Below are 23,868 nucleotides of genomic sequence, written 5' to 3' on the forward strand. Positions count from 1 at the left end.
TATGCCGCCTAGCGCTTTGTGTTAAGGCGTGAACGTTAAATGATTATGCACTCGGCAATGTAGAGGAAGAGTTCGAACTTTGTTACTGAAATTATTTGGAGGTCTGCACAATGCCACGCTCCGAAGAAGCAGAGTGGTGGGCCAATGCAGTTTACGAAGCCATCAAAGAGGTCCCACGGGGCAAAGTCACTTCCTACGGTCATATCGCACGCCTCCTCGGTGAACGTATGGATGCAATTATATGGGTTGTTGTAGATCTACTAACCATTTTTCCTTTTGTAATAGCTCAGCGTCCCCGCCAGGTCGGGATCTGCCTCAAGGTACTTGCGTCGCCGGAGTCTGGTTCGCACTTCAATTCGAACACCGTGCCGTGGCAGCGAGTGATTAATTCCAAAGGGATGATTTCCCATCGGTGCGTTTGTTCTAGGCTACCTATACCAAACTCTTGTATCATGTCAAACTGGACCATATGGATGATTCAGACTTGAAATGAACTTTTATACGTGTTCATAGCTGACAACCATTGCAGTGGACCCGGCAGTGCAGAGCGTCAGGCCGAAGCTCTTACACAAGAAGGTGTGGAGGTTACTACAGACAGCATGGGTGAGATGTATGTTGATTTTTCTCGGTATGGATGGTTTCCGAGCGAGTTGCCGAGCGAGGGAACGGATGAGCAGCCATGAGAATGGGGAAGTTGAACACTCATCTACCGTCGTAGAGACGTTTACAAACCTCATACATTGAGCTCTAATGTCCTTGCATTGCATCCGAGCGTTAATAATGCTTCGAAAAATCGTACGGGGATTGAATCCATACATAGCGAATAGTCATATCTTGTCTGTCTGGTGGAGGGAATCTAGAAGACGGAAAGGGCTTCACAGATGAGTAGGAAGGGATGACACAGGAAACTAAAGACCCCATCACGAATATGATCAATGGAAAATAGAAAGACGAGTCTATCAGGGAGATAAGATGGAAAAGCACCAGACACAAAAGGTAGACAGACGTGCAGGGGGGAAAAGGCGAGGCATAAGCATACGAGCATGTCGAAAAACACCCCATCCAACCAACTACCAGCATAGGACGAAAGAAAGCTTTGAAGAAAGAAGAAATAAAGACATAAACCAACCAGCATCAATCCGTAAATGGAAAGAGAAAAAAGATCGTTAACTCACATCATCGCCATAAGGGCATGTCCGCAATGAAAACCCAGGGGATAGTCCCATCTAGGCTAAGGAAAGAGAACAAAGAGGGGGGTCACTAAGGTCACCTTCATCGCTTTTTGACCTCGGTAGCCCAGCCTTCAATACCCTCCCCGCGGGTTCCAGGAGTAATTCCCAGATCGATCCCATCCATACCAGGTGTGTCCTTTATCCACTCGTGAGCTGACATGCCACCAGCGTTTGCCCTCTTCTCCGGTGATAGATCAAGCATGGGCAATAGGAGTTCGCTGATACGCATGCTCTCCTCCATGGAGTAGTGGTACTTTTCTCGCAGGACGTCGGGCAGGGCCCAGTGACGCAGTCGGTGGATATTGCGCAGTTCACCCTTACGATTGAAGATTTCTTGGGACCATTTGCCGGACATGCAGAGTGACTTGGGGAAGGGTCCGAGTAGTTCAATGATTTGGGCGATGTGATCATCATCCTTGCCATATTTGGTCCCTGATTGGGGGTCGAAAAGGTAGTCTCCGGTGATAAGTTCGAAAACCTAGACAATTAGTATGTTGTTCGGCTTTGGCTGTGATTGATGATCATGTCACTCACCATGCATGCCATACTCCACACATCAGTACTAGCACCCCACTTAGAACCCAGTATGACTTCGGGCGAGCGGTATTGGCGAGTTTGAATGTCGTTGGTGAAATGATGACCGACCCAACAAGCATTGCCTAAGTCTGCAATCTTGACAGAAATAATATTGACATCAAGTTCTTCTTCTGGTGATTTGCTCGAAGAACCTTTATCAAGAGAAATGCCAGACACCTCTCGCTCCAAAAGATCACTGTATGTATATTGTTAGATCAAGTTCTTATCAATCAGAGCATTGAAGATGAGATGTAATAACGTACGCGGTTTTCTCTCGCTGGTTCTGCTTCGCATCTTCTTCCTTCACCCCAAGCAGTTCTCTCATAGAGGGCATTTCTGCAGTAGATGCTAGGTCAGTTTCAGTTCACGCACGGTCGTGCCATAGGTGCATCAAGGGGGACTGACCTGTAGGTTCATTGACCATCTGGCTGAGGCTACTGTGTGAGTTGGAAGAGCTGTGTTTGAAGTCGAAGCTATTGAAGCTGGTGTTGAGCGGACTAGGGAGCGGCTGGCTCCCTGTGATCAGAGTGCGTCGCCGTCTCCGTCCATTCCGGTTATCCTCTTTCTCCTTGTCCTCTTTATTGGCTTCTTCCTTGACATGCGCCTTGACGATCTGCTCCACATCTCCAATCTCGATCAGCACATTCTCCGGCTTCAGATCGGTGTGGATGATCCCACACTCGCGGTGGAGATAATCCAAACCCAGCAGTACTTGCTTCGCAATCTGCTTGACTAGCGGCATGGGAATACCGCGGTGGTTCCACCGCTTGATCAAACCCAACAGGTTCTCGCCCAGGACCTCGAAAACCATACAAACATGGATACCGTTCGGTCCCTTGTGCTCAAACGAGTCCAGCAGACTAACCACATGTTTCCGACCAGGGTGAGAGGGTTTTGCTTGAACGATCTTGTTGAGGAGCTTGATTTCGTCGATCGCGGTTTCAGTGTAGTGTGCGGCGGATCGGACCACCTTCAGCGCGACGTGCTTGTTGGTAGTTGTATCCCGCGACAGCCAGACCGTAGAGAAATGACCCCATCCAAGCTTGCGCACGACAATATAGCGACCATTGTTGTATGCTTCGCCGACAGCGACGGGATGGTATCCACCCTTGCAATAATCTTCGGAGTCCTCCTCTTCCGCGGTAGCCTCGAGTTCTTCGCTAGACGATGAGGATGATGAGCGCGATGCGGCTTTGGAATTTGACTGGGCAGCGCCGGTTCTGTTCCATGAGAGATTAGTAACTATGTTCATCAGGAACCTTTGAAGACATACGATTCTGTAGCGCCGGGCGCAGGGTTCCCTTCATTGGTGACGATGGGCTTCAAGTCGGTACCCTTTCTCCTCTTCTTTCCGCCGTTGCCATTGGCAGCTGAAGCAGCAACGTTTGCCATCTGTTTGCCCTTGTTGAGCATCGCCTTGGTAAGATCGACTCCCTCCATGGTGTGGAGATTTGGGAAGTCAAGCTGAGAGGCGGGGCACACTGGCTTTTGGTTGGCTCAAGCGGAACTTAGAGGCGGTGGATGTTGGAGGGGCGCCTCTACCACCTGCACACACAGTAAAGACACGGTAATCGGGGAAATGTTGTAGAAGAATTTCAAATGAACTTATTGAGAATAATTTGGAGGGGGGGGCAAAGAGAAGTCAAAGATTGAAAAATAGCGGGTAAGGCAAAGGCCAAAGAGAATATTGGCCAGAGCGACGATCCGATCGCAAAGTCCACGAAAGTTTTATAAAATCGAAAGAAAGATAGATCACCTCGGAGAAAAGGGAAGTGAGATAGGATGGTTTTCCGCAAGCAGCCACAGCGTTGTGGTGGCAAATATCGACGCATTGAGTATAAACAATAAATAGCCTATAAGGATATACTAATGATTGTTAAAAGAAAACAGAAGTTCCAGGAGAAGGTCGCTGGTACTTTGATTAACTAGTAGAAACACAGCATGTAGCAAGTATGCGTACATGTCAGGTGAGATGATACATTCTGTGATGTTTGACTCTGTTGAGGCACTGTTTTGAGGTTTTTATCCTACATATGTACAATCTACATATCTTACTTACCTCTCATATCCTACACTATCTTCTATTATCTTCTATTAATTATTCTATCAAATTTGTATCAAATCGAAAAAGAAAGTAAAAAAAAAAGATCGACTGAAGTCCTGATGTCACGATCCCCGCTTGGGGTAACGGGGTACCTGACTTTATCTCGGTGGATTCACCTCTTGAACTCTTACTTTGTAGGATTCTAGCCTTTGGCTTCTCTGCCACCATGACGAGCCCCTTCAACCGCCGCCCTATTCCCGACTACTTCATCGCCTCTCCACTAGTAGCCCTACTCTATCCAGTGCACCAGATCTTGCTCCGTCTGCGTGGATCTCCCCGACTCCCTCCGCCAGGCGCTCAACCAATCCGAGTAGTCTGCATCTCTGATACTCACACCCTCGAATGGCCAGACGTACCTGACGGAGACCTACTCATCCACGCCGGCGACCTCTGCAACGACGGTTCCGCACGCGATATCCAAGCCTCTGTTGACTGGCTCCGAAGCCTTCCCCACCCACACAAAGTCGCCATCGGAGGGAACCATGACAGCTACTTCGACGTGCGGTCACGCCTGGATGAGGACCGCAAAAACCCAGCTTCTACGGTGGATTCCTTCGCCGGAGTCTCCTCCTCCTCTGCATCCATCCACTCGCTCCACGAGCTGAACGGCGCCTCCCGCATCGACTGGGGCGACATCCACTACCTCCAACACTCAGCCGTGACCCTCTCGTTCGCCGACACCTCCACGCCCTCGCCCACAACACCCCTCACCAGCTCCCGCTCACGCTCCCTCACAATCTACGGTGCGCCCCAAATCCCAGCCATCGTCCCCTTTGGCCCCGAACACGCTTTCACATACCCCCCACACCACGACGCTTGGTCCGGCACCATCCCCCCAGAAACAGACATCCTCGTCACCCACACTCCACCCCAAGCCCATCTCGACCTGTCCCCCGTATACTCCACAGGCTGTCCCAACTTGCTAGCGGAATCATGGCGCGTCCGTCCTGCCCTCCACGTCTTCGGCCACGTCCATGAATCCGCAGGCCAGGAACCCATCTTCTGGGATGAGGCCCAGCGCGCCTGGGAAAGATTGTGTGCCTCGCGCCGCTCACGAGCGGGTTTTAGCCGCCTTGCTTCGCTGGCCGGCTTCCTGCGCGATATGTTCGATCTCTCTGCCTGGATGGATGCCGCACGGGTCGTGGGATACGGGATCCTAGGTGTGGTCTGGGCTCATATCTGGGGTGGGGAGAACCTTAATGGTGGGTGGATGGTCAACGCTGCTTGCATGTATCGCGATACTGGCCGGCTGGGTAACCCGCCGAGAGTTTTTTACCTGTGACCTTTCACCGGTACGCATAGCGTTCGCTTTTTGCTTCCTGTTCATAATACCATGCATGTTTAATTGGCTTGCGCTTGGTGAACTGCAGCTGTACATACAAGCTGAGCGGTTTACTACGCCAGAAATGGCGTCTCGTCGTTTTCGGTTATTCACATCTTTTGATCCCAGCCTGAGCAAATCCAAGGTTGGTTCTCAACGTCCACCTTATCTCACATTACAAAAATAATAATCTGTATAATATATATGTTGGCGGTTCTAATCCTGGTAGCAATAATAACCTAACGCCGCATGAGATTGGCTGAGTTCTGAAGTAACAGAACCTCATTGAGCTTCAAACGTCGAAGTACTTGGATAATGTTAGAGAGGCAATTACACTATAATGGCTATTAAGGTGTACACATACGGAAAAGAAAAGAAATCAATAAATCGAACACAGGTGTGGACGGAAATATATGTATATCTATTTACTTTCGATGGCACATATGGTAGTATAAGATTGGAATCACCATGCTTCTCATTCGTGTATGGTCAGTGCCTCCTCCATGATCTTGGCATCAGTCATTAAGATTCTACAACCAAAAAGATATACACAAGTACCTTTCTCCAAGATGAATAATTTATGAATTGCATGGGTATAGAGATATATATGAACTCAATGGTTACATGTCCAGACGATACCATCCTGCAGACCGAGGTGAACAACTCAGCAAGCATCAACAAGAACAAAAACGAACCACTAATGTGGCAAAGAAAACTACAGCTTCGGCTTCTCATTAAACCTCGGCGCCACCAATGGATCATAAGCACCAAGGCCAAGGGTATCAGACGGTACAGCCCCAGAGTGCCCACCCAACAACCCACGGGTATCAAGCAGACTAGGATTGAGATCCGCCACACTCGGAGCTCCAATCAACCGCATGTTCATCTCCATCTCATCCTTCAGCAGCTGCATAGCCCGGTCCACGCCATCAAGCCCATAAGCAGACATGGCATACAGGAACGGCCGCCCAATACCGATACCAGTCGCGCCCAGACATAGCGCCTTGATGATATCAGTTGCGCGACGCACACCGCCGTCAACGAAGACTTCAATGCGCTTTTCCCAGCCGCGCTCACGGAGCGCAGGCATCACCTCGGCCAACACCTCGATGCCGGACCGCGCGGTCTCGAGCTGCCGTCCGCCGTGGTTGGAGAGCACGACGCCGTCGCAGCCTGCCTCGACAGCGCGCAGGACGTCCTCAACGCACTGCACGCCCTTCAGCACGATTGGCATGTTTGTGATGGACTTGAACCAGGGGATGTCCTTCCACGAGAGAGCAGGGTCGATGAAGGAGGAAATGGCGCGTGCGGCGCCCTGGGTGCGGTCGATGTTATCGCCACCGGACTGGACGTTCGAGCCGGGATCGGAGAACTTGGAACGCATATCTTTCTCGCGGCGGCCGAGCTGGGGCGCGTCGACGGTGATGAAGAGGCCCTTGCAGCCGCGCTTTTCGGCGTGCTCGACGATCTTGCGCGTGATTTCGCGGTCTTTATTGACGTATAGCTGGAGCCATTGCACTTGGTCGCCTTGTTTGGCGTCGAGGATTTCGTCGAAGGAGCATGAGGCTAGCGTGGGGATCATTTGTACTACGTTGTGTCGGTGGGCGGCTTTTGTGAGCACCACTTCGCCTTCTGGATGGCCTAGTTTGCCGAGTGCTGTGGCGGTCACGTAGAATGGGATTGAGCATTTTGTGCCCAGCATTGTTGTGCTCATGTCGATGTGCTCGACATCGACTAAAATTCGTGGCCTGAACCAGATTTTGTGGAAGGCTGCGTGGTTCTCGCGCATCGTCTGGTTATAGGTTAGCATTGGGGGATTCGATGACTGGGGGTATCGATATTGATATCATGGTAGCTTACAATTTCATCATCTGCTCCACTGGAGTAGTATGCCCACGCCGTCTTCTTCATGACTTGGCGGGCCACCGTCTCAAAGTCCATCAGGTTGTAGCATGCTTCGAGGGAGGGCATGCGGGAAATGCGCTCTTGGCGGTCGGCCTCCTCCGGGTCGAAGGCCTTTTCTTCCTGCTCCACGGTTGCCATGTCTACTGTTCCCAAGTGTTTCGACTGGTCTAGGAACTTGTCTAGGGTGTCGGGTGGGTGGATTGGTTCGAACTCTTCGGTCGCATCTTTGCCTGCATACTTGAGGATAATCTTCTGACCACCGGGGTGTTCTGAGAAATGTTAGCGCACATTCGAGGAGAGAACTGCAGTACAGAAACACATACCCGGGAGGAATTCGGTTACGTCGTAGGCTTTGCCGTGCACGATGACCCAGCATGAGTCTTTGGAATTGTGCTTGGCGACATCTGCGCCGGTGAGCTTGCCTACACTCATGTTGAAAAGGATATGAAAGTGTAGTTTGTAGAAGAGTAGAAGAGAGGAGGTAATTAAAGGGAAAAAGACCTAGTGGAACCTCGGGATAAATGAGTCCGGGGGAGAAAGTTGCGGGGAGCTTCTCGGCCGACTCGGATGAGAGTCGTCTCGTCGGATGAGACCTCAATTGCTCCTTAAGTCCGTATATTAATTGGATGTTATATTCTTGAGATCACGCCCAAAATCTAAAGGATCTAAGAGATTGGGGGTTGAGATCGCCGTGGGAGCCTCGGACTAGGTCACGTTCTCTATCTTGTATTCAGCCAGTAGTAAGGAACGCATTATACATGCCCGGATGTTCCCTTCACACTGTTTCCCAATGCTCTTTTTGTTGTGCCAGATGCTGCATTCAGAAAAGGAACAGCCTTACCTGCAGAATCGCTGTTGACAGCCCTACATTCCCTCATTGGAATGTCGGGGACAGTTTTGGGGAAAGAATAGCGAGTGGCCTGAGGCAGCACATGACTATATCACATGACTATATCACATGACCATGTCACGTGTCACACGTCATCAGAGTACATATGTACACAAAGCACACCATATCATAACGCAATTGTGTTGAAGTACAGTTTGTAAGGCTTTTATCACCATCAAAACACCGGCAATTGGAAAGTATCGTTGACATTATGTTGTATAAAGTAGTGGAGATCAGTGGACGGACAAAGAACGATCCTACCTCGTCTTGGCTGACAGCGCCACCGTCGATCGCATAGAAAGCTTCTTCAAAACCTGGTTTTTAGCTCAAAGTTCAAAGAGACCGCCAAAAAGAGGCCGGTCAAGTTGGCAACGCCCGTGATGCGCACAGGTCACTTTGTTATCGGCATCGATGCAGATGCTATCATCGGGCTCTTTCGGTCATTCCTCGCGCCTCCCTGGCATTGCCGGCACCTCCGAATATTCTCCACCCTCCCACACCTCCGCCATTTCTCCATCTTCCGCCACGGTGGTGGCCCTTGTTGCCTCGTGGCCGCCGCTGACGTTGTACGGGGAAGGGTATCGGCCAAGTGCACTGTCCACGAGTTGTACCATGTGTATGCGGCGCAAAATCTTTCAATCCGTCCATGGAAGTGTAGGTAGACCGAACCGGGGCGCAAAGCGGTCGCCACCAATGCATGTAGTTCAATCAAACGGTATTGTCGGACTCATAGATGGGTATTGTTTGGATCACCAATCTTTAAAAATATATGGCAATGATTAAAATCAATTCAACCGCGGAGGATTCATCCACAGGTCGGCTACGCGGACAGCCCATCAGAGGCTCTGAACTGGCGACTCAAATCCCCTAGGAAGCGGGGTCTATCTTTACAATGTGCTCTGTTCTCATATATATGCACTGTGACATCGTCTGATGCTCGCCTTTTCTATTGCCCAATCAACCCCTCATCGGGCGAGGTCTGTTGGGGTCTCGATGGACTGTGATGGAGATAAAGATGGAGCTACAAAGTGCAAAGTACGAGACAGGAAGGCGGTTCCCCAAGATGCATTGTTAGCCGAAGGAGACCCATCGATCCATGTAGTCTCCTGAACCTCCTAATCCCCTGAATTTGTGGACGTGGACACGCGGACCTGCCATGAAGAGAACTAGTTGCTACCATCGTACGCTCCAAGGGTAAAGAGTTCTTCCAATTTGAGTCCAGTGCATTGACATACGAGGGAAAAAGAATGACCCTCCAACCATGTCATGTAAATTCGGTTTATTTTCATTTTGCGGTTGCCTTTCTGTTGCGCCCGTATCCACTTAGTTGCAGTTCGAGAAAACTTCGAATACGCCGGGAAGTGGTTCAACGACATCATTGCGGATACTATGTAGGCGACACTTTTCCGCCGAGGTACTCTTTGAGGGGATTTGATGGAATATCCACCATTTCTTTGAGACATGACGTGGGTCGTCATTTGAATGGTTGAAAGAAAAAATGAAAATATTTATAAGTTTTCATACAATTCATGTGTCATCCTTTTACTTCAGGCTGAAAAGAAGCAACGGTCGAGAAAAAAAAAGCCTCACAGGCCCTAGGCGCCTTGGCTCTTGGCTCGCATAATTCCGTAAATTGTGTTATTCCACATATTGTCTTCGGATCCGAGTACAACATTGTACAACATCTGCAGCCTTATGTTGTATTACCTATAGCCTAGATAGGAATCCCCAAAGAAGGGAGAAAGAAAAACATTGCATACAAAGGATAATATTAAAAGATCTCAATAGTTTTAAAGCAAGGAGGATGAGTTGTGCCCAGGTGCACATTCTTTATCGAGTAAGCCAGTATGATGATCCCTGTCCGATCATTTTAGTGTGGCGCTAGTCCTTTCACGGCACCCGTGAGCATTTCTCGCCGACCTTCTTCGGGATGGAGACGGCTTCCCGAGTCCCGTTTTGCAACCAGCGCCGAGAAGGACGGGAGTGGCTTGGCGCTTGGACTTCGAGTCGCATTAAGATCGAGTACAACGTCTATGTTGTAGGTAAACTGTAGGGACCCTAGTAGTCGCACTTACCATATTCCCGTGTGCATGCGCAATCCCGCACTATTTGATATCGGCAAGCCTTCCTCAACGGTTCCAGCCTATTATTGGTAGGGCTTGTCATTCTCCCTTACCGCTCCGGGGCAATCTCGCTTTCCATTATCTCACCCGAAGAATAGACGTACCAGGCACAGTCCATTTTAACATGACCCAGAATTCACGTTGTGAGATTTTATGTTTGGTCAGTCGGTGCGGATCCAAGTACACCGAAGGACCAGCGTATCTCCACCCTCTTTTTAGAAGGCCAATGACGATGAGAATCATTACCATCAAAAAAATAAGTCAAACTAATAAATAAATAATAAGAAATTTCATATCTGATGTCATCAGGGACGCAAACTACCGAGTGGGTCTTAAAAAAAATGCTTAACACGCCATTATTGATGCATCCGGCTAATAGGCTCCACTACTTGACAACTATGATTCGTTGAACCACAACAACTGCGGTAGTGGCTTTTTGTTATTTTGCATTCTTTTATTTATTTTCTCCCGAAGGCCTCGGGCTCAACTCGTATGGAGTATTCCGTAGACACGGGGGAAAAATATTATATGCCCCACGATGAATCTCCTTGCCACTTTCGTCAAACTCCGTTGGAGAAGCAGACATTCAAATATCTCCCTATTTCCTCCCCCCCCGGGGTTCTTCTTTTCTCCGCGTGTCTCTATATCTCCAGTCATTCCACTCATTCCGCTCATACCCACGTGTTTACACTGGGACTAGTCCTTCATCCATTGGACTTGTATAGATTGATTATATTGTTATCTCATTCTATTCTTCATCATGTCGCCGAAATATGCTGGCATGTCTGGCAAGCCCCTGGGTTTGACGGTGTCGACCATCGCTACTATGGGCTTTCTCCTTTTCGGTTACGACCGTGAGTATACATTGAATTATTATTATACAAATCCAACGTTGCTAACACTTCACAGAGGGTGTCATGTCCGGCATTATTGATTCCGATGCCTTCGGCAGGTTCATGCCTATCACCCATGGCGACTCCACCATGCAGGCCTTGGTGACTGCCGTGTACGAGTTGGGTTGTCTCGCTGGTGCCATGTACGCCTTGTTCGCTGGTGACAAGCTTGGTCGTCGTCTCATGATTATCCACGGTGCTTGGGTTATGATTATTGGTGTTGTTATTCAGATCTGTGCCATCAAGGGCCATGGAGCTACCGCACAGTTCTTCGTCGGCCGTATCATCACTGGTATCGGAAACGGAATGAACACTTCGACTATCCCTACCTACCAGGCCGAGTGCTCGCGTTCCTCCAACCGTGGTCTTCTCATCTGTATCGAGGGTGGTATCATCGCCATTGGTACAATGATCGCCTACTGGATTGACTTCGGTGCCTCCTACGGCCCCGATGACCTCGTCTGGCGTTTCCCCATTGGCTTCCAGATTTTCTTCGGTATTGTCATCGTCGTTGGCATGTACTATATGCCCGACTCGCCTCGCTACCTCATCTCCAAGGGTAAGGTGCACGAGGGTGAGTATGTGCTCGCTGCTCTCGGTGGGTACGAAATCGACTCCCACGAGACCCAGATCCAGAAGCAGCTTGTCATCGAGTCTATCGAGGCTGCTGGTGTTGCTGCCGGTGCTGGTTACTCTGATCTCCTCACTGGTGGAAAGACCCAGCACCTGCGCCGCATGCTTATCGGTTCTTCGTCTCAAATCGCCCAGCAGCTGTCTGGTTGCAATGCTGTGATTTACTACCTGCCTGTCCTCCTGAAGAAGTCTCTCGGTCAGGATCACTTCATGTCCATGCTTATCGGTGGTATCAACATGATTGTCTACGCTATCTTCGCCACCTTCTCCTGGTTCTTTATTGAGAGGATTGGTCGCCGCAAGCTCTTCATTGGTGGTATGACAGGTCAGATGGTTTCTATGATCATCGTCTTCGGTTGTTTGATCCCCGACAAGACCGAACCTTCTAAGGGCGCCGTCTTCGGTCTGTTCCTCTATATGTCCTTCTTCGGTGCCTCGATCTTGCCTCTCCCCTGGTTGTACCCCGCCGAGATCTCGCCTCTCCGTACTCGTGCCAAGGCCAATGCCGTCTCGACCTGCTCGAACTGGCTGTTCAACTTCACCGTCGTTATGATCACCCCGGTGATGATTGACAGTATCTCCTGGGGTACCTACCTGTTCTTCGCCGTGATGAACTTCATCTTCATTCCCCCCATGATCCTCTTCTACCCCGAGACCGCCGGTCGTAGTCTGGAGGAGATCGATCTCATCTTCGCCAAGGGTTTCTGCGAGAACATGAGCTATGTCAAGGCTGCCAAAGAGCTGCCTAAGCTCACTGACGAGGAGATTGAGGCCAAGGCTGCTGAGTATGGCTTCGAGTCTAGCCGTCGCCAGGGCGATATGGAGAACGCCGGTGAGAAGGGCTCCCCTCGCAGCACCTCCAGCGATGGCAAGGAGCTCCACGAGGAGGCCGAGAACTCCAAGAACCTCTCTTGAGAGCTAGGCTTTCTATGAGTTCTGCTAAGCGGTTGTGTTTCAAGTTGCCGGCGTGACAGCGCTGTGCGCTGCCATTTCTCAACATTATGGCTGTGCTGTTCCCTCTGTCTAATGGACAGGTGAACGCCAGATTCGCATTATTCTTTTATTTTCTTATTTCTTTTGACATTATATACCCATTGTTTCTTGCCTGGAGGATGACACCCTGGCTCTGATGCCGGTGGATCATCCTGTCTGCACTCAAAGTGCGGTGCTCTTGTTTTTTTGATAATGACCTCCGAAAATGGTTCGGTCGGGCATGGGAATTATCAGCTTCATGTACATGCGCTTTGCATGATCCCAGTATAGAGGATGAACACATATCATATTTACTCTTTTCCCATGTAAATTGTAAAACCTGTACTCTGTAAATGTCCCTGCATGTGCCAACGTCTAACCTGCCGCTCTAGGGTCAAGTTTAATAGTGACTCATGCGGGTGCTGCCTTGCATGAGGCTGATAGATCCTAGAGTAAGGGGACCATTCATAGTCCTCGCAATTAAAACTATAATCACGAGTATAATCACGAGTATAATAGCCCCAAGAGCAAACCAATCAACAGCGTATGTAGAATATATTAATTTTAGCAGGCTGACAGTTTAACTTGATACAGCCCTTTGTCTGCCTGCACATGTGCCTTAAACCTCAGGTTACCAGCCACTGCATGTAAGTCAAATAGTCGGGTTTATACTCCGTAGAAGTTGAACCCTTTCTTCCCTTTATTTATTTTTATACTATTTTGCTATCCAAGACACGTGCAGATGACCTCGTGAACAACCTTGGAAGAAAGAAGCCACCGGCTGATACCGCCCGGAACATCCCCAGCATTTCTTTTCTTTCATTTCTTTTTTAGATCTCTCTTTGATCTGATCGCTTTCTTTCCTGTCGGTTGTCAATGAATTTGACTTCTGTTAACATATAATGCGAAATCAAAACCTTGACCCCCGCTTCCTCAACCTCGGGGAAACATGAGTTCAAGCCTTGAAGCTAAGATCGTTGTGCTCGGAGCACAAGGTATGTCTGTGGAGTGCCCATTTTCCAGTCTATATAGTCGAGATTGGAAACTCAACTAAACACTAGACTGACCTTAATCACAACCAGGGGTGGGAAAGACCGCGCTCGTGGAGAGATACTGTAAAAACACCTTCAACCCCGCAGCGGCTTCAACCATCGGCGCGTCGTTCGTGACGAAGCGCGTCCTCGATTCCACTTCCGATACAATAGTCAGATTACAGATATGGGACACAGCTGGACAGGAGAGGTTTCGCAGCATGTCGAGACTTTATTATAGAGGAGCTCAAGCAGTGCTCCTGTGCTATGATGTCAGTACATCCACTTCCACACCATTTCCCCTCTCCATTCTTCTTGTCTGCTTTTGTATTTGTTGCCTGCGCATGCGCAAATTACAGCATAATAAAACCTACATAAACACTAACAGTAACTGGCTACACAGATCACCGACCAAAACAGCTTCCAAGAAATGGCCGGCTGGCTGCGCGAACTCCGCAAAAATATCGCACCCAGCGACGACGGCACAGACTCCCTCATCATCCATGTCGTAGGTACAAAATCCGACATTGTCGCCGACGACCCCTCCTGCCGCCGCGTTCCATTCGAGCGCACAATCGCCTATGTCGCCGAACAACTCTACCCGACCCAAGCCTCCACCCCACCAGCAACCGCAACAGCAGGCATGGGTGGGCTAGGCTTTGGAACATCTGTCTTTGGAGGCAGTGGTGGCAGCGCATCGAACGCTAGCGCCAGCGCCGCAGCACTCTCGTCAAATGCCCTGCAGAGTCCAGACTCGAAGCGCAGTTCGGCCTTCTGGGGGCAGGAGATTGGGTGGGATTGCTGTCATGAGATCAGCGCACGGGATGGCGAGGGAATCGATGAGGTTTTCCGCGTGATAACGCGTAAGCTGGTTGAACAGCGCAATCGGCGGGATACTGAGTTGGCTCTGTCGATTGCTGGTACGCCCATGGCGAACGGGGTCGTTGGGCCCTTTAGTCCTGGGGCTGTGGAGGGCACGGGGAGTTTCCGGCTCGGTCATGGTGATACGAGGAGGAGTTGGCTGGGTTTGGCGGCACCTGCTGTTAATGTCGCTGGTGCTGAGGAGGAGCTCGTTATGCGTGCGTCGAGCAATAAGGGGCGATGTTGTTGATCATTGGCTGGTATGGGGGTTTGGGGTTCTTTGCTTTTTCTTATGTTTGCATTTGAGCTAGCGTTGCTTTTGGACTGTTTGTTTGATTATCTACATATGTATGTATGGGTGTATGGGTTAGAATAGTGTAGTTAGGGCTTGGATTGGATAAGCGGCCTTGTATTGTTTTTTTGGGTCAGCTATGCGTAAATGAAGATACTTTTTGTTTGTTCTGTAAGGAAGGATATTATACGCCACATGCAAACAGCATCGTACTTTGTATAGCACTTGAAAGGATCGTCTCTAGGAATCGGTTGTGGATACAGTGGATCCGATCATCGATGTCCCACTGATTCGCACTATACAACATACTATGTACATAGTTATATGTAACTAGTTAACTATGTATGCTTCTATAAATACGTATATCTTTTATCCATGGATGTTTTTACCATATCACCATACCAATAGGCAACATGATTATGCAGTTCACCCGGGTGATAATACCAGATTGGGCACTCTCACCTCCGTCAAACCCCCTCATTTCGCTTATATCGGAGAATTGTGTTCCCATTGGTCGAAGAGTCATGGCGCCAATCGAAGAGAACTGCCCAAATGGACTGTGCTTTTGCTATCAGAAGTACCTGTCGATTCCAATCGAGTCCATGTCTGCGTCACATTTGGCCAAGGACCAAACTGCGTCCCTTTTCTGGGCATTCCTTCTTGTCTTTCTTATCTTCTCCAAGCTTTTTGTTTTATATCGAAAAAATCCCATATACCTCTTGACTACTGTATCTTTTGATCCTAAAACAGATTGCAGTGCTCGTATTCAACCCCTCAGCCCCATATATCCCAAATCCCATCTCACTCACCATGTCGGGGGTGGAGGTGATCGCGGTCGTAGCCTGTGTGGCAGCTAGTAAGACCATCTCCTCTCCTAGTATCAATAGATGAGATTAACAAACCCAAATCGGCAAACAGTCGTCTCCGCCTACGGTGATGGAGTCAGTATGTTCACTGCCATTAGGAAGAAATACCACGAGCGCCAGTCCACCCGGGAACTAGAACGGTCGCTCACACGCGGCCGTACTGAGATTCAATATCGGTTTGATCAGCACAATCAAGAGCTTGGCCGGCGATACGAGGACGGTGACTCGATCGCTCGTGAGCAGATGAAAGATATCATCATCACACTGCAGGGGGCGTTGCTGAGACACCTCCGCGAGGCGCAAGAGCAGGGAACCACTCCGGATCTGATGGCGTTGCAGATAGAGTCCGACCAGGGCCGTGTTCGCACTCTTCTCGTTTTGGGAGATTTGTACCAGCGTCTCTCGAGGCCGTTGCCTGTTCTGCCGTCTTTTTCGATGTCCATCGATCCAAACTACCACAGAGTGAATTCGTATGGCCGTGGATATTCCCCTAATGGTCCGGACAGATACTGGCCATCCCACACGTCGGATATGGGGTACCTCTCGGGTGGATATCCCATCTCACCAGCCAGTTATTCACAAGGCCAGTTCATACCCGAGGTCGTCTGCGCCTCACCGACGGATACACTGGGGCCATCGAGGGTCGAGGGAGATGAGGCTGCGAATCCAAGACCTCGTACACGATCATCGGCCTTTGGGTCAGTTGTGGGTAGTATGGGTGACTTGTTCCATCCCCGCCCAAGTCGTTGGAGTACACCGTCGTTCCCATCGTCAGCGCCCGAGCCCAGGTACATCCCACAAACCGGGGTATACAACGCAGTGTCGCCGTCGACGTTAGAGCCGATTCCGCAATTTGATATCAGACCAGCCACGCCGCGCAGACCCAAACTGCGATCAAGCTCGATACCCCACGATGTTTTGTGGGGGAACCCGTGGAAGCAAGAACGCCTCACAGACTCCGACTCCGACGATGCCATCAGCCATTCTGCGACCAAAGAAGAAGAAAACAACCACCTCTCGCCCATCTCCCCATCCACACAACCCCGCCAAGATTCCCTATCTGCAACCTCAACCGCCTCAACAGACTCAATCCCGTCAAACCCGTCCACGCGAAGCAGCACAGACCGGCCAACCCAAGCAATCCGACCCCTCTGGCCACCCAGCAAAACGAACAACTACCTGGGCTTCTGCAAAGGCGCGTGGAAAGTGCACACGGGATTCCGGGGATTCAAAATCTACTCCGAACCCGGGACGGGATATTACACGCAACAGTCATGGCTGCGGTGCACGAAGTGCGCATTTGAAGCACCTATGGCCCCCAAGAGTTCCAGCCACAACCCGCAATTCGAGGGAAGCGTGCGTACGCACAAAGCCAGCGGCATTCGTTATCGGTTCGAGTTCTTGGCGAAATCACACGTGCCTTGTAAGCGGGACCCGGCGTTGCATTTTGCTCCTAACACTCCCCGCGGCACGTTTTGTTGTGTATTTTGCTGTGCGATGGCACAGGGGTCGACGCAGGTGTATGGAAATCTGGATATCTTTATGGCGCATCTGGCGGAACAGCATTGGGGGGTTGAGAGGGGGACGTTGGCTGTTTTGCCTAGTATGCGGTGTGTGGTTGGTAGGCTGGCGCCTGATTCGGAGTATTTTGATGTGAATATTTTGCCGGCGCGCAGCTGATGTCTTGGATATTATACTGGGGTTGTCTTGGATTTATTTTCGGGCTGATGTCTTAGGTTCTGCAACTAACTGGCGTTGGTCATACCCGTCTTTAATTTTGGCGTTGGGGTATATCGGAAGATTGAAAAATTGATCTGCAGTCAAAACACGGGAGATATCCCCTTGCATGGGATGTGTATCATGTATAGGGTCCAGTAGTGAAATGGGTTCAGGAATGTACCTCTACTGGACCAGGTTGATATTAAGGATCCAAGTCACCTTGTACTACAGTCAACTAAGCATTATGTACTCCGTATCTCCGTACCCCTGAATATGTAAAATAATCAAAAAGATAAAAGAAAATAAAAAAATAAAAAATAAACTCAAGCGGCATAGGCCGAGATCTTTCAATTTGGCCAATCAAAACGCCCCAAATGGCCCAAAATGGAACAGAAACAGAAACAGACCGCAGCCCACTCTCCCAAATGAGGAAAGCGCGATCCTTTTTTTTTTTGAATTTCCTTTTCTTCTTTTTTTTTTTACCATTTCTCTTCTTGGAGAAAGGACCATCTCCGCCTCTTAATACTTATCTCAATTGATTCCATTCCTTCTCGAAGTCCTTCATCCCTTGACTCGGCACTTTCGTCATCTCGCGTTCAGAGTACGCGAGTGAGTTTGATCCCCGACCTTCACATGGGTCGGTGCTTATTACTTTCCTAAGATTGCGCGTTCTGAGACACTGGCCTCTTCTCATCTTTCTCCTCTCACACTTCCCCCCTATACCCTCACCCTCGACCTCAACAATCACGTTATGCGATGAGGTTGTCACTCCGTGTTAGTGCCGCCGCCGCACTAATTATCCTGACTCTCGTCCTGGTCTGTCGCAATCTGAAGGCGAAAGGTGAATCACTTCAGGATATATGGCATTTCGACACCGGCTCCTTCCGCACATCCCTCAGACCAAAACCCCAACATGAGACGGGATCGCAACGGAAATGGCGGGTTGCATCGGATAAGAAACCCGCTTTAATGTACCAGACCACCGAGATCGTGGTCCCCAACCAGGGTGCTATTGTGATGGCTAAGCGCAAGGAGGAAGATACCGCTTGGGTCGGGGCAGAACTGTCAGAGTGAGTGTAACTCGATTATATTCCCAGAAGAAGCCAGCCTAATTGAATATCTCCAGATGGCGCAGCGTGATCTACACCGTCGACGATACCAATGCCCCAACGCACACCCCGAAGAACAAGGGCCGCGAGGCTCTCCCCTACCTCCAATACCTGATCGACCACTACGACGACCTTCCCGACGTCGTGGTCTTCCTGCACAGTCACCGCGACGGCGTAATCGCCGGCTGGCACATCGACACCATGGATTACAGCAACGTGGACTCGGTGCGAGCATTGCAGAAAGAATTCGTGCAGCAGGCAGGCTTTGTCAACTTGCGTTGCCAATTGAGCCCAGGATGTCCCTCGGCCATCCAACCATTCCGTCAATCCCCGAGGCCGGAAAGCCCGGGAGAGGCACAATACGCTGCTGCATGGAAAGAGCTGTTCCCTGGTGAGCCGGTTCCTCGCGAAGTCGCCGCCCCGTGTTGCTCCCAGTTTGCCGTTTCCCGAGAGCAGATTCTCCAGCGCCCCCATAGCGATTACCAGCGCATGTATGACTGGGTGATGAACAATGACCTGGCGGACGAGGCTACCTCGAACATTATGGAGTACTCATGGCACATCATTTTCGGCAAGGACCCTGTCTTGTAAGTTGTCCTACAATTGTATCGATTTTCCCGCTAACATGTTTCATTATAGCTGCCCTGATTTGTTCCAATGCTACGCAGATGTCTACGGCGAAGAAGTCATCTTTAACTACTGATCATTTCAAGTTATTTCTCTTATGCCTATGTACAAGGGCCGATAGCTCTCTTGCATTTCAACCAGAATACGTTTCTTTATTACCCGGCACTTGCCGGAACTCCCTAGGGGAGAAATACCATGGTTACTGGGAAGACGCAGTGCCAATGCCACATGATGACTTGCTTCGATGTCTATTTTTTTGTTTTGTCAGAAGCAAATGTACAAAGCTGAACTGTGCCGGGATGGCTATCACAGTGATATCATCTGTCTCACCTCGAGTTGTACGTCCAACTCAAGCGCATGAGATATTCCTTTCGTGCTACGGCACCCATGTATATTTTATTCCATTCAAATCTTATTCCTGTTCAATCACACACCGGGTCGCTACCAGCTACCACGTAGCTATGCCTTCCTATCCCGCAGAACCATCTCCCTCGCAACCTCGTCCCACTGATACATCCCCCCACTACCAACATTATAATGATAATAATTATTTGTCCCGCCAGGAACAACAGCCCGCCGAAAGGTAATATTAATCCGCCCCCTCGTCGCCTCCCCAGCTTTCCCCTTCCGTTTAGGAATACTATGCAACCAATTCGACTGCGTCGCCCCGCGCATAACAACCATGTCGCCTGACCCAAGACTCATCTTGATCTGCTGCAGTGGCACCGTAGCAGCAGGCCTGGATCCAGGAGAAGAGACGGTATTCAATGTCCCACCCGAAACCGTACAACTCGCCTGCGTCGCACTGGTACCACCCGGCCCGGACATTGCGTCTGCAGCACTAGGCACGCATCCACCCGCCGTCCGCTTTACAATTCCCCCGGACACCAAAGGCTTATGCTTCATTAGAAAATCTCGCTCGCCGCCCAGCGACAGCGAGGCGATGTTCGGCTCGGGTCCGAGGAAGCGCTCGTCATCAGAGTGGAATGCGATACTGTCATCTCCGCTGGCGTAGTAATTTACCAAGCAGAAATTGTAGCCGGAGGTTGTATTATCTGCGTTTGCATTTGCATTCGCTGCTTCGACCTGTCTCCGCAGCAGATCAAGACAAGCTGGGATTGGGCGCGGCGTGCACTGGTATTTTGTTTTCGGGATTGGGGTTTTCGACTTTGTTTCTAGTAGAATGAGGCTGTTGGGGTTGTTGTCTTGTTCTTGGATGAATGTCGATGTCTCATCGACTCCAAAGACTGTTGTCCATCGTGGTGTATTGATTTGCGTTTCGATGTCGCCGCGTCGTGCTGTGTACTGAACGCGGTAGAAGGGGAGTTCGCGACGGAGGAATTTGAATAGCTCGTTTGCTGTTGGGCGGGGGATGTAGGGTTGGAAGTGGAGGAGGTCGAGGTGTGGCTGGTTGTTCATTTCGCGAGGTGCATTTGCTGGTGTTGCGTGTTCTAGGCCTACTTCGATGTGGGAGGGAGTTGGGCGATTGGGATTGGGTAGCTTGGGTGTTGGCTTGGGGGTTTGGTGTCCTCGATTGGGATATTGTTTGCTTCTGGGGTTGAGATTGTGATTGCGGTGTTGGATTCGATGGGATCGATTTTAGGTCGTTTTGGAGCGGTGGTTGATGGCTTGAAGAATGCGTCGAGCGTGCGTTTTGCCATTGTGGAATGAGAAGGTGTTGGGCATTAGTGACTGGAATCGAGGCAGTATGTCCATTCTGCACGACTTGGGAGAATTTATCGGTGATGTCATTTTCGATCCAGATCTATAAGTCCCGATCTATACATCCCGATCTGGCTTGGCATAGATTTTGTAACTTTATCATCATGGCATTCATAGAGTAACTCAAGATCGTTTTCTCGGGCAATATAACTACTGCTGGACTCCCTCAGTCTCGGCAATCTTGATCACATACTTCACCGCAGATGCCTTGCCAGCCTCCAGATCTTTCAAGGCGCCCTCGAGACCTCCCAGTCCACCTTTTCTCACTTCATATGGGTGGCCCGAGAACCAACCCTGTGCCAGACCTCGACCAATGAATTGGAAGAAAGCAGCCGCGAACTCTTCATCACCAAGAGTCTGGCCCTCAGCAGTCGGCATATGAACAGACCCAACCATAGTTCGATAGATGCTAATTTGCTCCTGCGCCTTATCAGCTTCCGCAAGTAAGACGACAGTGATTTTCCCAGGTGCATCGAGAGCAGCACCGAGAGTTACATAGCTTCCCTTCTCGGACACGGCATCGTAGGCATGATGAATGGGTGTCTCCTTGCCGACAGCCTTAATCGCCGACAAGACAGCGTCATCGCCTTCACGATAATCAATGATCTTGTCTCCCTTTTCTCTGCTGATCAATGTCTCGACGAAGGGAGCGCCTTTGCCTGCGACAGCGATGATAGGGTGTATGTTCGATAGCTGAGCGAACTTGATTGCAAATGCGCCAACTGCCGAAGCACCGCCGTACACAACCAGCGGAGTCGGTTTATCGGCGGGAGCCCAAGGTAGAGGCAATTTCAGCCGTTGATATAGGCCCAATGCAGCAGTCATCGCAGCGAGAGGGATAGTAGCAGCCTCTAGTCAATATGTTTAGTTTCATCCCCGTGTGCTAATTAGGACCCGGGGGACATACCTTCAAAGCTGGTCTTCTCAGTGAGATGGAATGTCGTGTATTCCCATGCAATTGCGTATTCGCCATAACTTCCATGGGGGCTGCCCATCTCGTGGAACGCGGCCACTTTGTCTCCCTCGCGGAAGCTGCGGACTCCTTCTCCCACTGCCTCCACATACCCCGCGATATCGTCTCCCTGGTTTATGGCATTGTCTGGTCGCCATTTGGGGCGTTTCCAGTCCTTCGGGTTGGTACCGGACACTACTACCCGGATGAGGACCTGGCCGGGTTTGGGAGTGGGGATGTCAACATCACGGATGATGACCGAAACAGTCTTGTCAATAATGGCTTCTTTCATTTTGAAATCTGCGACGGTGGAAATCAAACAGATCAAATCGATATTTATATTGGATTGATTTGTAATGCCGCGGGGGGGTCGGAATATAATTGATATCGGAAGCTTAACCCCGGCGCTTACATGGATTTATTAATCAGATACCTTGTACATGCATGTAATACCTAGTTCTGCTTAGTCTGATATTGAGGAATGGTCTCCCCTGCCCGCCACTTGTACTTGCTTCCAGGATGATCCTCTGGCAAACGTTGCGATCCAATAAACACTTCGCGAGCCGTAGCACCTTCTTTCTCAATTTCCTCTCGGAACAACCCTCTACGTCGCAGTTCTGGCAATAAGAACTCAATGATATCTTCGAAAGTTCCAGGATTCACAATATGAGCAAGATTGAAACCATCCACGTTGGAGACCTCAACCCATCTTTCCAACTCATCTGCAACCGTTGTAGGACTGCCAACAACCTTAGCCTGTAGTCCACCCACACTGATGTACTCCACGATCCTCCGTTTGGTCCATGGCAGGCTATCCGTGCCTGGCACGGTAGCAGACCATCTCCGAACAATGGACTGGACCCGCGGCGAGTCGCTGAACCGGAAATCCTCATCATCAGCATGGCTTGACAGGTCGATCCCGGTCCATCCACCGAACAAAGCTAGTGCACCTTCGTCGTCGGCATACTCGAGATATTCCTCCCGCTTTGCCTTTGCTTCTTCATCTGTCGCTGCGACAATCACGTTGATACCCACGATAACTTTGATATGATTGGGATCACGACCTTGCTGTTTGGCAATATTCCGTATATTATCCACCGTCAAGCGAGTACCCTCGGGGGTCTGACCACCGATAAAGATTGCCTCGCCATGCTTTCCACCGAATTGACCACCAGCCTCGGACACGCCGGCTTGGAACAGGAATGGGGTACGCTGCGGCGATGGCTCGCAGAAATGAGGCCCAGGGACATCAAAGTATTTCCCTTTGTGGTTTATTTCTCGCACCCCATCGCTAGAAATATATGTCCCGGACTGTCGGTCGGCAAGCACGGCGTCGTCTCGGAAACTTCCTTCCCAGAGCTTATAGAGCACCTCGAGATATTCATCTGCTATTGCGTATCGTTCGTCGTGAGGAATCTGCTCGTTCAACCCGTGGTTTCGGGCTGCGCTGTCCAGATATGACGTGACAATATTCCATGCCACACGACCCTGGCTTAGATGGTCCACTGTAGAGAGTCGGCGTGCGAGCGCATACGGTTTCTCGTATGTCACACTGGCAGTCACTCCAAAAATGAGGTTCTTTGTGACTGCGGACATGGCAGGAACAAGGTACAATGGGTCATTGACAGGAAATTGCGCGCCTGATGCCAATGCGGGCACAACATTATTAGGGCCCTTGTACACATCGTACGCTCCTAGGGTGTCTGCAATGAACATCGCATGGAAACCGGCTTTGTCAAGCAACTGAGCTAGCTCGGTCCAGAATGAGAGTGTTTTGTACTGATCGGTCTTGTTCCTAGGGTGCTTCCATAGCCCGGGCGCCAAATGGCCCGGGGTATTCATGACGAAAGCATTGAGGATGATCTGCTTTTTGCCGGAGGTTGGTATGATTTCACCCATTTTGAGCTGGAATCCTTTGAATCTGCACGGAATTTAAAGAGGCACTGAGGTTTAATTACTGAGTTTTGGGTAACGGGAACCGCGTTGTATACATAGCGGGCGGAAGTATACGCCAAGCGCTGTCACCATCGCACCAGCGTCA

At 50.1% G+C, this 23,868-nt stretch overlaps 13 protein-coding genes across 13 annotated transcripts; 6 read left to right on the forward strand and 7 right to left on the reverse strand.

Moving 5' to 3' along the window:
• Positions 1-110: 110 nt before the first annotated feature.
• On the forward strand, positions 111-683 carry N7471_005214 (MGMT family protein; the record flags this gene model as incomplete). Its single annotated transcript, XM_057277933.1, has 3 exons — positions 111-225; positions 286-412; positions 530-683. 3 exons carry the CDS (start codon positions 111-113, stop codon positions 681-683), a joined length of 396 nt encoding a protein of 131 aa, XP_057137543.1.
• A 589-nt stretch (positions 684-1,272) lies between these two features.
• On the reverse strand, positions 1,273-3,248 carry N7471_005215 (serine/threonine-protein kinase; the record flags this gene model as incomplete). Its single annotated transcript, XM_057277934.1, has 5 exons — positions 1,273-1,710; positions 1,767-2,004; positions 2,072-2,144; positions 2,214-3,028; positions 3,082-3,248. 5 exons carry the CDS (start codon positions 3,246-3,248, stop codon positions 1,273-1,275), a joined length of 1,731 nt encoding a protein of 576 aa, XP_057137544.1.
• An 830-nt stretch (positions 3,249-4,078) lies between these two features.
• Positions 4,079-5,194, forward strand: N7471_005216 (metallophosphatase domain-containing protein; the record flags this gene model as incomplete). The annotated part of the gene is made up of 1 exon (XM_057277935.1): positions 4,079-5,194. The coding sequence occupies one exon, from the start codon at positions 4,079-4,081 to the stop codon at positions 5,192-5,194; it is 1,116 nt and encodes a 371-aa protein (XP_057137545.1).
• Positions 5,195-5,948: 754 nt separating this feature from the next.
• N7471_005217 (L-lactate dehydrogenase (cytochrome)) lies at positions 5,949-7,570 on the reverse strand (the record flags this gene model as incomplete). Its single annotated transcript, XM_057277936.1, has 3 exons — positions 5,949-7,025; positions 7,094-7,407; positions 7,462-7,570. The coding sequence occupies 3 exons, from the start codon at positions 7,568-7,570 to the stop codon at positions 5,949-5,951; spliced, it is 1,500 nt and encodes a 499-aa protein (XP_057137546.1).
• A 2,327-nt stretch (positions 7,571-9,897) lies between these two features.
• N7471_005218 (uncharacterized protein) lies at positions 9,898-10,268 on the reverse strand (the record flags this gene model as incomplete). Its single annotated transcript, XM_057277937.1, has 3 exons — positions 9,898-10,058; positions 10,103-10,170; positions 10,204-10,268. 3 exons carry the CDS (start codon positions 10,266-10,268, stop codon positions 9,898-9,900), a joined length of 294 nt encoding a protein of 97 aa, XP_057137547.1.
• A 642-nt stretch (positions 10,269-10,910) lies between these two features.
• Positions 10,911-12,591, forward strand: N7471_005219 (putative MFS monosaccharide transporter; the record flags this gene model as incomplete). The annotated part of the gene is made up of 2 exons (XM_057277938.1): positions 10,911-11,004; positions 11,060-12,591. 2 exons carry the CDS (start codon positions 10,911-10,913, stop codon positions 12,589-12,591), a joined length of 1,626 nt encoding a protein of 541 aa, XP_057137548.1.
• A 1,006-nt stretch (positions 12,592-13,597) lies between these two features.
• N7471_005220 (Rab family GTPase) lies at positions 13,598-14,790 on the forward strand (the record flags this gene model as incomplete). Its single annotated transcript, XM_057277939.1, has 3 exons — positions 13,598-13,643; positions 13,731-13,951; positions 14,083-14,790. The coding sequence occupies 3 exons, from the start codon at positions 13,598-13,600 to the stop codon at positions 14,788-14,790; spliced, it is 975 nt and encodes a 324-aa protein (XP_057137549.1).
• A 989-nt stretch (positions 14,791-15,779) lies between these two features.
• Positions 15,780-17,378, forward strand: N7471_005221 (uncharacterized protein; the record flags this gene model as incomplete). The annotated part of the gene is made up of 1 exon (XM_057277940.1): positions 15,780-17,378. The coding sequence occupies one exon, from the start codon at positions 15,780-15,782 to the stop codon at positions 17,376-17,378; it is 1,599 nt and encodes a 532-aa protein (XP_057137550.1).
• Positions 17,379-17,942: 564 nt separating this feature from the next.
• N7471_005222 (DUF3431 domain-containing protein) lies at positions 17,943-19,569 on the forward strand. The gene is made up of 3 exons (XM_057277941.1): positions 17,943-18,487; positions 18,544-19,113; positions 19,166-19,569. The coding sequence occupies exons 1-3, from the start codon at positions 18,174-18,176 to the stop codon at positions 19,227-19,229; spliced, it is 948 nt and encodes a 315-aa protein (XP_057137551.1). The 5' UTR covers positions 17,943-18,173; the 3' UTR covers positions 19,230-19,569.
• A 43-nt stretch (positions 19,570-19,612) lies between these two features.
• N7471_005223 (Oxoglutarate/iron-dependent dioxygenase) lies at positions 19,613-20,572 on the reverse strand (the record flags this gene model as incomplete). The annotated part of the gene is made up of 1 exon (XM_057277942.1): positions 19,613-20,572. One exon carries the CDS (start codon positions 20,570-20,572, stop codon positions 19,613-19,615), a length of 960 nt encoding a protein of 319 aa, XP_057137552.1.
• A 38-nt stretch (positions 20,573-20,610) lies between these two features.
• On the reverse strand, positions 20,611-20,814 carry N7471_005224 (uncharacterized protein; the record flags this gene model as incomplete). Its single annotated transcript, XM_057277943.1, has 1 exon — positions 20,611-20,814. The coding sequence occupies one exon, from the start codon at positions 20,812-20,814 to the stop codon at positions 20,611-20,613; it is 204 nt and encodes a 67-aa protein (XP_057137553.1).
• Positions 20,815-21,025: 211 nt separating this feature from the next.
• Positions 21,026-22,119, reverse strand: N7471_005225 (zinc-binding alcohol dehydrogenase family protein; the record flags this gene model as incomplete). The annotated part of the gene is made up of 2 exons (XM_057277944.1): positions 21,026-21,726; positions 21,783-22,119. 2 exons carry the CDS (start codon positions 22,117-22,119, stop codon positions 21,026-21,028), a joined length of 1,038 nt encoding a protein of 345 aa, XP_057137554.1.
• Positions 22,120-22,280: 161 nt separating this feature from the next.
• N7471_005226 (LLM class flavin-dependent oxidoreductase) lies at positions 22,281-23,726 on the reverse strand (the record flags this gene model as incomplete). Its single annotated transcript, XM_057277945.1, has 1 exon — positions 22,281-23,726. The coding sequence occupies one exon, from the start codon at positions 23,724-23,726 to the stop codon at positions 22,281-22,283; it is 1,446 nt and encodes a 481-aa protein (XP_057137555.1).
• Between the last annotated feature and the right edge of the window lie 142 nt (positions 23,727-23,868).

The sequence above is a fragment of the Penicillium samsonianum genome (genome assembly GCF_028829775.1).
Source record: "Penicillium samsonianum strain IBT 33392 chromosome Unknown utg000003l_segment0_segment0, whole genome shotgun sequence".
NCBI lineage: Eukaryota > Fungi > Ascomycota > Eurotiomycetes > Eurotiales > Aspergillaceae > Penicillium > Penicillium samsonianum.